The sequence below is a fragment of the Lonchura striata genome, chromosome 18 (assembly GCF_050655825.1).
Source record: "Lonchura striata isolate lonStrDom1 chromosome 18, ASM5065582v1, whole genome shotgun sequence".
NCBI classification, from domain to species: Eukaryota; Metazoa; Chordata; class Aves; order Passeriformes; family Estrildidae; genus Lonchura; species Lonchura striata.
The window spans coordinates 8,187,046-8,201,840 of NC_140720.1; the positions used below are offsets into that span (position 1 = coordinate 8,187,046).

Here is a 14,795-nt window from a genome sequence, read left to right on the forward strand (position 1 = left end):
CTGCTGCGCTTCCCGGGCACGGCCGGCTGCTCCTCGGGAAACTCCAGCGCTTCCCGGGCACGGCCGGCTGCTCCTCGGGAAACTCCAGCGCTTCCCGAGCACGGCCGGCTGCTCCTCGGGAAACTGCTGCGCTTCCCGGGCACGGCCGGCTGCTCCTCGGGAAACTGCTGCGCTTCCCGGGCACGGCCGGCTGCTCCTCGGGAAACTGCTGCGCTTCCCGAGCACGGCCGGCTGCCCCCCGGCACCCTCCCGGGCACGGCCGCTGCTTCTCCGACTCTCCCCCGCAAGGGGATCGCGGGCAGCACTCACCCCTCTGCCCCGGTTCCCCGCGGGGCTGTCCCGGCACTCTACGGGTGACAACGGCGTGAATTCCGCCCTTCTCTCCGAGTCAGGGCATACTGCAGCCGAATGGTATAAAAAATGAGTAGAAAAAAGGTCAGGAAAGAGGAGAGGCACTAAACCAACGCACTGCAACAACAGCTGAGTATGGTATATAACACATTTCACGTTTTTTCTCTCAAATCTCAGCCATTTCATAAGGGAAGACCCCGCAGGGGGTGAAGCCTTCACCGCAGAGCAGGCAGGCTGCTGAAACCAGGGACTGGCTGAGGGAGCACAGAACGAACAGTTTGGGAACATTTTCTGTAGCACTACATGGCCTGGCTGGATACAAAGAAAACCTGAACTCAACCACCGGGGGTGTGAGGCTCAGGACTGACTATGACAGCTCCAAAAGCCCCTCTAGGACACAGCAGTAGGACTGGGCTGCAAACATCCCTCTTGGCTGATCCCTTTTGGTGCAGTTCTCAACAGCAACACCCAACAGAGACGGTACAGTTCTGCCTACGGCTGAGGGGCACCCACAAGCCAGTGATGGAAAGTCCAAATGGCTCCTGTTGCCCTATGCTCTGGGCCCTGATTATCCTTCTTTTCAGGCAGCAGGAGGGCCACGATGTTCCTGCGGGGTCCAGCACAGGCATGAAGAGGAAAGGAATAAATCAACTGCAGTAAGCCACTGTATAAGAAAATATTTAAATTAAATTAAAATATTTAATGTACCTTGTCCACTCAGGCAACACAGCGAAGTGCCACAGTTACAGTTTCTACATCACAAGAGAAACTTAAATCCGAATTAAATACTATCTATTCCAGTCCCAACTGGAACATAATAAATGAATAAGCATTCATTTATTGTCAGAAAGGATGCCATGCAGCTCTGGATGAGTATCCTGATAGTGGGACTGTCCTAGGAACTTGGTGAGCCAGCCAGCATTGCAGGAATCAGCATGTTCCTTGCAGATTTTTTGCATCTGAGGCTGGCTCAGTGCTATGGTGGAGCTGCAAACAACTGGGGCACAACTCCTCACCAACCTTCTGCCTGCTAAGGAGCTTTTGGACATTCTCATGGTAAAAGGCACTAGCAGAAAACAAACTGCTGAGCAGCTTGTGAGGTGAACTGTAGGCAAATCCCCGATGATAGGATTAGCTTGGAAAGAAATCCCAATGGCCAAATCAGCCAAGTCTCACAGGAAGGCATTTGCCATGTTGAGTCACTTCACACTGAACGGGAGTGCACAGCTTCCAAGAGTGTATCTGTCCCAGCACCTGGGAGAACAAGGTGTCCACACATCTCTTCCATTCCCTGCTCCTCTAATTCTAAGAGATTTAGGTCCTAACAGCATGTGTTTTACCAGAGCAACTTGAGAAATAAGACCTTTCCTCCTGATGCTTCATTCAGCTTCAATCCCCCAGAGAAATCAACACTCCTCTTACAGTGCTTTCCCCAGCAGTGCACATGAGAAATCTATGAGGGACAGGTGCTGCCGATCAGAGATGAAGAAGTGATTGTTGGATGCAGCTCCTAATATTGTTGAGGTTGTCACATCTTTCTCCTTCTCACTGGAAGCCCAGATGCCTTTATGGGCCTATAACATTTGTGACTCACAGCCTAAAGCCTCTGACCAGGGAGTGTCTATGGATATTCTCAGTTCAGTCAGAGAGAAAAAGAGAAAGATTTCTGCCAGGCTAAGCCTGGAAAAAAGTCTGGGAGGAATGTAAACAATTATTATCTCTCTTTCTGTTCATGTTGTTTCTGGATATGTTCTACCACCGTGTGCTGTTTTCACTTTGAGATCGACCGTGTTTCACCTTAGCGATCCTGGTTATACAAGAGGAACACTACTTGTTAATAAAGCTCATTCTTTGCCTTCTGAAGATGGAGTCTCATTATTCCCATCCCTGCCTCAACAGCGACAAGTGTCTCTTCCACAGCCTGGGCCAGACAGGCACAACTTAAACTCTGGCTTTGCCATCTGTTGGGTGGAGGCAAGCTCAGTTAATGCAGAGTGAAGGAAAAAACAACCCCAGAGAGGAAAACCTGCTCCATATGCTCCAATGCTGCCCACACCAGCATCACCCTAAACTCCACAGCACCCTCGAGGAATGACATCTTAACAGAGCACAGGTTTTCCTGTTCTTTCCTGCTGCTGAGTTCCCAGCCAGTTTTGCCTTCTTTTGTGTGGTTTAACAGCAGCTCTTTGACAAAAAAATGGAAAACAATTCCTGCAATGTTTAGACAGGATGGATGAGTCTCCATTTCCTAAGGAAGCCTAGGTCAGCACCGAATATTTTCTGCTCTGGCCTGCCCCTGCTAACCATGACGGCATTCCTCTCACCAGCAACAAAAGACAGTAACAAAGCCAACCTATTTATGTCTGTTTTGAAAAGAGACACTTCTCTCCCTCAGAAGGATGTCATGAGGCTGAGTTCATTACTCCTTATGATGTCTTTCCAAGAACAACAAGTGAACAATAAACAAAGGCTAAACATTGTTAAGAAGATTGAGGAATCTCAGAAGAACCTAAATAACACAGGAAAATGACAATAGGATTGAGGCACTAGGAGAAACTCCATATTTCCTGCATTTTCTGCTCTAAACAAAATGGCCATTCTTAGACTATATGCAGCTCTCTCTTCCTCTTTAAAAAACTCACATATTGACCTCCTGCCTGACACTGACACTGCTCAATGAACTTTATTTTACACAGCTCAGTCACCTGCAGGCCACTTTGTACTCCAAGGTCTCAAACTCATAGCAGACATAAAGTTATTTAGCCTGGGCTTGCAAGGAATTTCTCCAGATACTTCAGCCACCAGAGAAGCAGCTGTTTGTTAAAAACAGCCTCTCACAATAGCTCAGGGTAAGTGAGCAATGCTGATATGCTCAAAATTGCCAGGAGAAGTTGCGTCAATGGAATGGAATTGGTCACGCTGGAATCTGGCCAGACCATTTGGGATTAACACCCTGAATACTGCAAAAGAGCTGGGGAAAGCTCTGTGTTTAAAAACCATCAAACCATCCTCCAAATAACTGCAGTGCTCTGCCTTATCCACCCCTTGCAGATGACTAACATGCTTTTGTATGGCAGGGCTGGGAACTCTGCCTTCCACACCAGTCCAGCCACACCCCGCTAGGCTTGAAAAAACACGGCATAAAAGAGGAGGAAGAAAGTAATTTTCCTCTTTTCTACTCTTACGTAAATCAAGAGTTGTTGGTAGGTTGTTTTATTGGTTTTTTTACCCACTTGTAAAACCTTTGAAACTCCAGAAAAACAGTTTTCCATCTCTAATTCAATCATCCATGTGAAACAGCAACTCAGCCAGCCAATTCCCATTTGATGTTCATTCCTTTCACTTCCGCAAATCTTGTCAAAACATTTTCATCTGCTAGCACCAGTGCAGGACTCAGGTTCTGAAGTATTTTGAGGCCACTACAGAAATACTTGTTATACACATTCAGAGGTGATATTAAATAAATAATGATTTTTTAAAATTAATAGTTTCCACAGGACTTTCATTATTCCAGCTTAGAATAAATATTTCTTAACTCTATACAGCATTTGTTTACTCACTGCTTTAAAGCAAAGAACCCTGAAGTAAAAATATAGTTTGTGCGTTGAATCCCCTCAGAGTGGGGCTCTCGATATGCAGGTTTGCTTGTAAAAAGTGTAAGTGAGGCACTGCAAATCCCTAAGAGATGTATGGCCATACGCTCAGGGAGAGAAAAGGGAATTCAGCATACAATCAAGTTCACTGGAGTTAAAGGAAAAACAAGTGTGATCCAGCATGATCAGAGACAATGCTGTGTTTAAGATGACAGAGAATGCTCAGCCAGCAAGTGGTGACCAAGAAGCAGCGACGGAAAGGAAAACTGAGGGTCTGTGCACTAATGTGGCTTTACCTGATTTCACACCAACAGGACAGAGAGACCTGTGCAACACCGAGACAAGAATCTGGAGCAAACAGCAGGCACAGAGCAAAGGAATAAAGCTGTGCAGATGCAGTGCTAGGAAGTGGTGTTTGCTTGGTTAAGCAGCACTAGGCTGGGCCAGAATCCCCTCTCTGGGATCCAGGGCGAGCTCAGGGATTCACCCACTTTATTGGGTACTTTTCCAGAGCACAGGCATTGCTAGGGAATGGTCTGTTGGTTCCCCCTCTCCCCACTAAATGTGCACTGATAGGAGACAGAAGGAAAGTGCTCTGTTGAATGGCTCCCAGCCAAGCAGTTCAGTGTCTCCAGCAGAACTGCAGTGGCCTTCTCCTTCTGTTTGGTCCCAGGAGGTGATTCCCCACAGGCTGGGGGAGCTCTGGGAGCTCTGACATTTCCAACATGCTCGTGACAGAGCAAGGCTATCAGTCTCCCCTCCTGAGGAGAACAGCAGGCAGCCACACACATCCCTTTCAGCCTTCCTTCCTCTTCATGCTGTCAGGGCTCTTCAGGGCACACAGGAGGCCGCAGAACAGCTCGTACCAAAAGAAGATGAGGCCAGAGGAGCAGGCAGCCTTCAGCAAACTGGGAGAGAGGCCTTTGAAAAACCCACCTGGGCCCTCCTCTCGCATGATCTGCCTCATGCAGTCCAGGAAACCCCCATATGTCCGTACCTGAGAGAGGAATGACAACAAGGTTAAAGAAGAAAACTTCAGGACAACTGGAAAAAAACAGAAAGATCCCCAAACTATATCACAGAAACATTATCTTGACATGCAGCCTGGAGATGCCTTTCTGGATAATATAATAACTAACTGAAAGTTTCAGAGACAATTTAGAGAGAGCAGGATAGAGGAAATGTGGACATACAGCATCAGCAATGGCTTATCCACATCATTCACTGAATGGCTGTAAAACCTCTGCATGCAACAACAGCATGATTTTAAATTTATGGCACAGGTTTGTGAAGTCATTATTTCGGATTGTGCAGCTGCTGTTTTCTATTCCCTTCACTGTCTAAGAAGGAAAAAATGTTGAGTTTTCTGACAGAAAGCAGCACAGCTACAGCACGTAGGAGTTTCCCAATTAGCTGTCCGCATGTTGTCATGTTACACTGTGCAGTTTTAACATCTTGTGACACATCAATGCTAAGAGCAAATTCTGCATCTTACTGCAAGAGGAAAAGCATCCAATGCAATGGGCTGATACATCAAAATGCTATTCCAGAGTTTCTTAGGGTACAGACTGATTTCCTTCTCAGATGCAAGGAATTTTAAGGAAAATAGAAAATTTCCACATTTTATGGAAAAAAAAGAGAAAGTTCCTTGAAAGATCTATATCTGTCTTCAAATGTATTTCAAGGTGGTAACAGTGGTGCTGAAGAACACCAGAGTATTTAATTTGCTTTGAATTTCAGGCTATTCTCATATATAAAACACATGTTGAACACTTGGTGCTTATTTCTTGTGTCAAAATATTAATTGCAGAAGAGGAACCTGACAGCCAGGTGACCCAGCACAGATGACCCCAGTGTCATCCTCTGCTAGTAATTTGGTTCTGAGTCAGAAAAACCAAGCTGTAACTAGAAAAGTAAAGTAAATCAAAAGCCCTTTGCCTGCCTGACTCATCCCCAGATTGGAGAGGGATGACAAGCCAGAGCAAAGGTATACTGGACAGGTCCCTCCTGGGACCCATCATAAAATAAACCCAGTACATTAATGTATAAATTCACATTATTAAATGAGACCAGTGCTCGTTGGGAGCTCCCAACCTAAACATGAACTCAACAGGTACCACTGGTGGATTGTTGCTGCATTCCAGTGCACTGGACTAGCCCATACTCAGGAAAATCCACGACTTCCAGCATTTCTCACCTGCCCAAAGGCTGCCCGAGCGTGCTCAAAGCCACCCACTTGCAGTCGCTTTTTGACCACATCCAAAGGGTACGTGAGGCTTTTGCTGACAACTCCAGCACAGCTGCCACAGACAAGGTTTTTAATGTTGGCTGAGAAGCAGAAAGGGAAAAGGATAACAAGGAGGAAAAAAAGAGGATTATCAGGGAATTCTGATTAAAGATCATAAGAGGTAAGTTAAAAATCACTTTTCACAAGAAGTAAGGTTAAAAAAGTCTTTTGAAATTACATCAACTCTTCTGCAGTAGTTTCAGCCAAAGAATCTCACGCTGTATTTTTTCAGGCTTGCAATGCCTGTTGGAATCAGAGGACTCGCTCCTCTTGGTCCGTTACACTGACTTATGGTTTTGCTCTGCTCAAGAAACCACAATCCCCAGCCACCAGACAACTTGCTGTCAGTGGATGAGTTTTCATGGCCTCCCCCAGTAAAAGCCTGGTCAGTGGAAATCTTGCACCCCTGACTGCTCAGGCTGATGTATTCTGGACTGGAATATCTCAAGCTGACACTGCCTGATGATTTCAGAGGTTTGTGGGAAATGAGTTCTGTATTAGACTTTTTCCTGACAATCATGACGTCCCAGCACAAAACCACCATCAGCCTCTGCCACCTAAAATTAAATATACAGACTTATAGTGCAAAGTCTGTTCATCTGGTGAAGAAATTCCATTGAGGAACAAAGTCATGCTGCTTGTTGCATTCCTCTTGCTCAAGAAGGCACAGGTATCTAGAACTGCCAATGTGGCAGGTTGCATCAGGATGAGGTTCTCTTACAATGGAGCTAGAAATTAACACAAAAATATCAAATCAAGAGCCTGGCAGCTTTAAATTAGAGTAAATGAATCCTCGTCCCTGAGAGCTGTGCTGTAATCTGCAGGCAGATTAACTACAGAAATCCAAGAGTCCAGTCCCCACAGCACTAATGAAACAGCAAGATTATGGCAGGACTGTCTTCCCACAGTATCAGTAAAGTGACACTGTTAAAGGAAGAGCACCCTGGCCTGTGACACTTCACTTTCTCATCCACCCACTTTCATCATGGTTATTGTACAATGGGAGCTGTTTGTAACCTCTGCTGTACTTAATTTGGCATTTCCCTGCAGGGGTAAAAATGAGAGGTGGGAAATTGAGACGCTTTTCAGATGTTGCATCAAAAAATGTGAAAGGACTAACAGAGCTTACATCAGTCACCCAAACTAGCACTCATTTCATTCTCTCTGGACTGCAACCATCACTGTCCCAAGTTCCTACCTCTATTCTTTGCTTCAGCTGGAATCGCCCATTTGGAAAACTGCTGCAGGATGTTGTAGAAGAAGAACTGGAGACCAGCATATGGGAAGATAGCAATGAGTGTGGGGGTCAAACCTCTGTAGAAAGTCCGAGGTCCTTCTGTCTGATACATGGTCACCACTGCATGGCGAAGGTTGAGGTAAATCTGAACAACAAGGAAGAGGCTGAGTGACTTTCCAGTGAACTTAAAAACAGCAAACCAAAGGTCAGGTCATTTCCCAGTAATTTCCCACTGCCCAAAATACAACTGACTGTCTTCAGCACAAAGTGATGAGCAAGGTGATTTTCCACACCCTCACAGCATCCTCTGCTAAGCCCTTATGACTTAACAGAAACCAGGCATGGAGCTGAGTCCTGAGACCACCTGCATCACAGACATAATTATTTCTCTTTTAACATTTCTTAACTCCTGCAACACAATTAATATAATACATACTGTAATTCTGCTGCAGGCTAAATACAGAAATGGCTCTGATACAAATCTATCCCATTATTACACAACTAGTTAGCACAGAGACCAATTCTTGTGTAAATAAGAACACAAAGCACAGGTGAAAAGGTGACTAGTTTCAAGTAGCATCCCCATAATTATCTAAACATGACTCTAGTTTCAAAAATGCAACGTTCAACAGTCTGGGAAGTGGGTTCTATAAAACGCCAACAGCCAAAGCAAAAATTTGAGTTATCCTGTTAAAGACAGTTTCTCCTTTCTGCATCACCTGTCAGGATCAGAAGCACCAAAATTCAATTAGGAAAGCTGTGCCAACAGCACAAAGGATAACTTGGCAACAGTGCAAATACTGTCCGTAACAGCACCTGCTCCTTCATTTTAACCCACAATGCTTTCAAACCTCCTGCATCCTCAGAGCTGTGAAATATTTCAACATGGAGTGCTAAGCCTCACCTTTGGCTCACCCTGGGCAGCAAAGCGAGTGCGCAGCGTGTCCACAGGGTGGACTGCGACCGTGGCCGTGCAGGCAGCCAGGCCCCCACACACCAGGTGCACGAAGGAGTCGCGGGCTTTGAAGGAGGTGGCCTTGTGCACCAGCTCCGTCAGGCTCTCGAACGCCATGAACTTGCAGAAACAAAAGCACACGGGTCAGGAAACCGATCCTTATGACTCACACAGGTTCCCCACTCCTCTCTCATTTCACCAACAGCTCCACCCCTCCCCGCTTGTTACTACCTTCTATGTCCTCAAAAGTCCTCCCAAAGTTGCAACGTGTAAAAATCACCAAGCACCCCAGGGAATGCTTGGGATACTCTGGTGTCCGACACTTCTGCTAATTCTTGCATTTAGAGTTGTGAAAAACTCATTTTAACGTTCTGTGGCTCCAGAAGATTGTTTGCTATATCACAGATATGCTTTCCTTTACCCTTTCAGCCACTGCTCCTAAAGCAGTTACTAATGTTTTATACAGTGCTGTGCAAAACACCCTCATCAGCTTCATTGATTTTTTCCTAACAAGCCCTTAGGGTGACAGCATGACTAGAAGGAAAAAACTGCCAAGGCTTGGGGCATGAACGGGTAAGCCAAATGTCAGGAGTAGACAGGGCTTATCTATGACACTAGATACAGACAGAGTTCAGTGCTCCAGTCTATTCAGTCAGCTCAGGAATATTAACTTGGGAATTATTCACCAGATTTATACAGCTATACATCCTTCCCATTCCTGAACACAGATGGTCTGAGGGAGCAGAGCAGTATCCTGGGTACACACAGTTTGCCCAGGTGATGCCTGGTGCCCTCACCTGAACAGCTCCGAAGCCAATGGAAAGGAACTGAGCAGGAACATGGCCCTTCCAGAAGGCTGTCAAGCCCTCCTCCCCAAAGATGCGCTGCACAGCTTGCAGGATGCCGTGGTACTTGGCCGTGGGGTTTCTGGAGGAGAGCTGCTCAATCTGGAGCTGGAGGAAATGGAGAGAAAATATTTTCAGTCTCATCCTTCAACACTGGTTTAAGTGTCCAGTTCAGGAATTCACAAGCCTGTCAGCCAGCCAATGCTAAGGGATGACATTCTGTCTTCCCATAGAACCACAATCAGATATGACTGGGATATTGTTTATGAAGGACTCTAAAAGAATAAAAATGTGCATGAACACAAAAATAAGCAGGAGAGATGATGGTGAGATTCAGTCAGAGAGTGTAAGTCATTCACAAAAACAGAAAGAGAATGAACTCTGAGAAACGCAAGATTCCATTCGCACACAAGTTAAGTTGTATAAATAGAAGTGGCGGACACAAGATAGCCCTACTTCCTTGCATAACCTGTACACAACTTAGGTGAGGCCTGACGAGCAGATTCAGTGCTCTCCGGCTGCACAGGTGACCTGTTCACCCAGGACAGGATCAGCTCTGCTCCCTGACAGGCTCGTTCATCCCTGCCCCCGGGCAGGCCGCGAGTGAGGTACCTGAAAGCGGATCTTGAGCACGTCCAAGGGGCTGACAAGGACGCGGGTGACCAAGCCGGACGCTGATCCTGCTGCGGCCGCTTCCACCGTGGACACGCACGTGTTTTCGGGGTCGTACCCCACCATGCCTGCCGGCTGCTCCCAGCCTAGGCAGGGCACAGGAGCGGTGAGCCCGACCCCACAGTCCCCTCACGCCGAGGCCCAAGCCCCTTCGCACCCCGAACTCCCTTCTCACCCCACGGGACACACAGATGCCCCTCTGCATCACTCCCTCTGCCCCGCTCGTGGCAGCCACCAGCGCGGGGAGGCCGGGCCGAGCCGAGCCGAGCCGGGCCCGGGGGCAGCGGGGCTGTCCGGCCCTGGCCGATCCCGCCGCGCCGCCTCACCCGCCGCGCCGCACCGCGCCTGCGCGCCGCGGGGGCCGCTGGGACATGTAGTCCCGGGCATGGCGCCCAGGGCGTGCGGCGCTCGCAGCAGCGCGCTCGGCGCGGCTGCACAGCGCCCGAAACCGCCGAGACAGCTGCGAGCCACCCTTGTCCGCCTGACCATGGCACCGAGTGACACATCCAGTCTTTCCTTACTCACCCCCAGGGCCGTGACAGCTCCCTGGGCTGCCAGTTCCAATGTCGAATCACCCTTTCCATGAATAAATTCTTCCTGACGTCCAACCAGCTCCCCTGGTGCAGTTTAAGATTATGTCCTGTCACTTGTTACCTCGGAGAAGAGCCCGATTCCCACCTGGCTGCACCCTCTTATCAGGACGCTGTAGAGAGCAAAAAGGTCACCCCAAGGCATTCCCTTCTCCAGCTGCCTCAGCCCTGCCTCACCACACTCGTGATCCAGACTCTTCCCCAGCTGCTGCCCTTCTCTGGTCCCACGAGCCAGGGCTGTGAGAGGGGAAGGTCAGCACACAGCCCACACTGCCCTCAGCACTGCTCTCACCGCCACCTTACACAACCACAAACTAACAAACCTTGTTTGATAAAGCACAGGGGAAGTGGTAATTTAAAGCAACCTACAGTAAAACACCACTTCGAGCAACATGTGCTGCTACAGCATTACAAAAAAAGCCAGGCACTTCAAGCCACACCGTGAATTTTCCATACTGACTTTGGCACAAAAAAAGAGAGAAAAATAAAGAACTAATTGTAGAAATATCAAGGCATTTCCACCTTGACATCATCAGTATTTCAGCATAATAACTGTTTAAAAACCCACTCAAAACTCCCATGTAGGCCTTTTCCTACTGTCTGTTAACATTGACTACAACATTCATGCTCACAGGAACTTTCTGACCATGAGTGAAGGCTGGGGAGAAGCTGCAGAGAGCTGCACACACACCTTGTTAGCCCAACAGAGCCGTTCTTCTTCAGGTAACAGAAGTGAAAACAGTCTGCAAGGCCCTGATGGAGAAGATCCAAAGCCACAACAGCCTGAGCCTGGCTGCTGTGCTTACACCAGCCCAACATCACCTCTCCCTTCCAGCAAAAGGCTCCAGAAGTGTCTGAACTACAAGCTCAGTCACAGCTTGGTCAGTTAACTGAAATAATAGACAGATGCTCAAGTGAAGAATTCAATGTATATTTATTATTCACAGTTAATTACTATCTACCAAATGCTGCTGCAGAGTTAAAGGATTAAGTACATAGGCCTTTTTTTTTAATTAAACACAGAAAATTTTTTTAATATATATACACACACAAGACATATGTCTGCAAGGCTGCATGATATACACCAATTCCAAAATAAGGAAACAATCAAATGGTCCAGGTGTAGAATGCCATAGATTCCTTTTCCAATCACTTTACAAAGTGGGAAGAAAGTGAGTGACAGCTAGCAAGGAGAGGGGGGAAAAGTAATACTCTATGGGGTAGCTCTCTCTTTCATTTGCTGGAAAATCAAAGTGTAAGGCAGAGTTCATCTCAGGAGTAAAACTTTTGTAACACTCACTACAAAAAAAGGCACCCTCCAACAAAAGACTGCCCGTGCTGAGGCAGGGCAGGAGGAGATCTCCGCTGCAGGGGCGGGTGTGTTGGTGGGGTGAAGGGATCCAGCCAAACGGCCACCAAGGGAAAAACAACGCAACTGAAGATTGGCACAGAGAGCGCGGCGGGCTGATTGCTTTCCTTCTGTCCAATTTAATGTCACACTGCTCTGGTGAGGAGCAAAGGGCCACCAGAAATGCCCTGGGGGTGCAGGGTGGGGAGAACAGTCACACACAGCCTGCTGTGAATGGGAGCGGGCGGGGAGCTACTTCAACAGGAACACTGACCTGAGGAGGGAGGAGAGACTGGAGAACAGGGATGCCAACTCCACTTCTCAAGAGCAACACGACTGCAAATACTGCCTATCCAGGCCGAGGAGACAGGCTGATCACATGCATCACGTAGAAACATTCACTAAGAGCGTAAAGTTTTTTTCAAGCACTATTTCTTGAGGTTTCTCTGCATTATGAAATTTTCCACCAAAGGAATGTACATTTTGTAGGACATCTCAGGGTTATTATTTCTCAAATTCCCCCCTTAACCCTCCCTCCCCCAAATATTTTTCCTCATTTTCCCTCATCATAACTTTCCCCTTTCTCTTACTTCTTTTGAGGCTCCTGGTTGCAGCTCTCCACCTCTGAGCAGCCTAAGTTGCCACTTGAATGCCGTGATTTTATTTTCCTTGGAATAAGGGAAGTTGAACAGTAAGACAAATCTGAAGATTAAAGCTCCATCTCTGTTCGTAGATTTTTCTCAAGTGTCCATTGATAAAACCACCCTCCTTTGCCCCCTTCCCCCAAAGTATTTATTTACACATAGGCAGAAAAAAAATCCTCTGAAAAGCTCTGGACTGTCCTTTTAACTTAAAAAATAATAAAAAAGAAAATAAGGGGAAGGCACTATGTAAAAAATTACAGAATGTGCTCAACCGTACACCTTTAAGAAAAAACAAAAAAGCTGTCAGCACAGCATTAATAGACTTCAGTTGTACGTTGGAGTTTCTCAAAGCAGCTCTGTGACTCAAAAGTAAAAAATAGAACAAAAAGCCACACAACTCTTCTCCCTTCCTCTGTTTGGAAGCTGCTGAGCTTCAGAAGAAAGTGCCAAAGGAGAAGAGACAGTAAAAATTAGATTAACACCTCATCTTTCCCAGGCAAGAAATGCTGAATGTTGAAGGCAAAAGCAGAAACTGATGATTTTTGTTTTTTTTTAAAGGCAGGACTGTGGATTTGGTTCTTCTCTCATGTCCCTTCATGTCAAATGAAGACCGTTTGCAGAGAGAGAAAATACCAGCAGAGTTTCTCCCTTTTCCTTTAACTGCATGGCTAGGACTTTATATGGCATTAAAACTTCATGCACTGATGGACAGAGGAGGAGGGGGAAACAAGAAGAGTTGTCGTGGTGAGACTTTAAGTGACCTTAAAACACTCATTCGCAACAAGAGTGAATAAAAGGGGATAACCCAGGAGCAGCTGAGGAAATTTGTTATTTTCATTTTTTTCTCTCTCTCTCCTATTTTCCTTTTTTTTTTTTTTTTTTTCCTTTAAGATAAGTTTTGGTGTGTAAGTTGAACTCTTCCCCCCGCCCCTGAAGTTCCGTACTGAGGGAAGGAGGATCACCTCATGGTGACAGGTGACTCTGGTTTTACTGCCATGTGATTTTTACGTCACTGGCTGCAGTTAGGCTCTGTATGTGTATTTACTGTTTCTCTGGTTTCCTTAAATAATCTCTAATATTTATCTCTAGATGTTCCGGTTCACTGGGGTCACGTAGTTGCGTGGGAACATGCCCGTCTGTCCACGGCACGCTCCCTTCCACCAGTTGGGGTCAGAATTGTCAAGGACTTGGATAAAGTCTCCGCGATGGAAGCCCAGCTCTCCTTCCTCTTGGGGATCAAAATCAAACAGGGCCTGAACATATGTTGGTTGCTGAAAGGGGAACAAGAAACACACACAGTGAGAATCATCCACGGCACTCCAGGCACCTGCTCCTACGGGCAGATGTCTTACACTGAACATTAACAATAAACATTTGGGCTACTCCCTTTCCCTGCAAGCCAGCTCCCAACAGTTGCAACAAGGTGCTAAAACAGTAACAGATAGGCTATAGAACACCTCAGAAAAAGGTCAAGTTTCTGTGTAAGAACTGAAATAGCGCAGATGATTACGATGTTTTTCTAGTATTTTTCACTCTTTGTGGTCTATTGTAAATCTGTGTTCTATAACAATACAATAATACTGCTGTTTACTTGTCCTGTTTTCATAATTGACAGCACACATATTATTGATCTACACATAGTTCCCCCTAAAAACTGGATGTTGACATTTTACACATTTTCCTTAACTCTTCTGTCACAGAACATTTTGCCTGGTCAGCAAGTCTTCCCTTCTGATGGAAAAGCTAACAGTTAATTTAAAATACATTTGCAGTCTTAAAATCATGAGGCCAGGAAGTTCCCTTCATGCGTGTCCTTTTCAGCCAGCTGTTTTCTCACCCTCTGTTTATCCCGCACCTGGCAGCACAGAGTCAGGTGTTAAGTTCAGACAAACTGTGACAAAGTTTCCTGTGGCACCTGGACAGCTACACCAATTCCACACCCTTGTCTTCAGGCTAGAACCAGCATGCTGCACAAGGAAGCAAAAGGATTTACCCAGAACTGACAAAACATACAGTTACATGAAATACAACACTCTGATTGATCTGGGAAATGGAACAAAAGAAAGAATTGGATATACACAAGCTGCTCTGCTGGCACTTGACGACAGTTTTTGGATTCTCTTCACACTGGCTAGATCCAAACAAGGGATGCTCCATATACTGTAACCACCTCTTCATGAAAGCCCAATATCAAAGCCTCACTGAGGGCTGCACTTCTGGCTATGATCAGGTATAAATCAGAACAGAATCACAGAATTCTTTAGGCTAAAGAA

General features: G+C 46.4%; 2 protein-coding genes across 3 annotated transcripts in view; both read right to left on the bottom strand.

The window, feature by feature from the left end:
- Positions 1-3,548: 3,548 nt before the first annotated feature.
- SLC25A19 (solute carrier family 25 member 19) lies at positions 3,549-10,273 on the bottom strand. The gene is made up of 7 exons (XM_021554492.3): positions 10,116-10,273; positions 9,881-10,026; positions 9,221-9,376; positions 8,373-8,543; positions 7,430-7,613; positions 6,142-6,272; positions 3,549-4,941 (listed from the first exon to the last, which is right to left on the bottom strand). Exons 2-7 carry the CDS (start codon positions 10,004-10,006, stop codon positions 4,741-4,743), a joined length of 969 nt encoding a protein of 322 aa, XP_021410167.3. The 5' UTR covers positions 10,007-10,026; positions 10,116-10,273; the 3' UTR covers positions 3,549-4,740.
- A 1,172-nt stretch (positions 10,274-11,445) lies between these two features.
- The window catches only part of GRB2 (growth factor receptor bound protein 2), a 50,636-nt gene continuing 47,286 nt past the window's right edge, over positions 11,446-14,795 (bottom strand). For both annotated transcript variants that reach the window (XM_021554434.3, XM_085556857.1), the window contains one exon: positions 11,446-13,793. In XM_021554434.3, coding sequence (XP_021410109.1) covers positions 13,608-13,793 — 186 coding nt within the window. In that variant the 3' untranslated portion in view covers positions 11,446-13,607. The remainder of the gene's footprint in view (positions 13,794-14,795) is intronic.

Excerpts from the sequence above, each read along its gene's own strand:
- SLC25A19 (XM_021554492.3), bottom strand. The coding sequence starts at position 10,006 with ATGGTGGGGTACGACCCCGAAAACACGTGCGTGTCCACGGTGGAAGCG. Across the intron at positions 8,544-9,220 it reads TTGGCTTCGGAGCTGTTCAG|TTCATGGCGTTCGAGAGCCT; the intron begins GTGAGGGCACCA and ends TGTTTCTGCAAG. Across the intron at positions 7,614-8,372 it reads CTGCCCAGGGTGAGCCAAAG|ATTTACCTCAACCTTCGCCA; the intron begins GTGAGGCTTAGC and ends CTTGTTGTTCAG.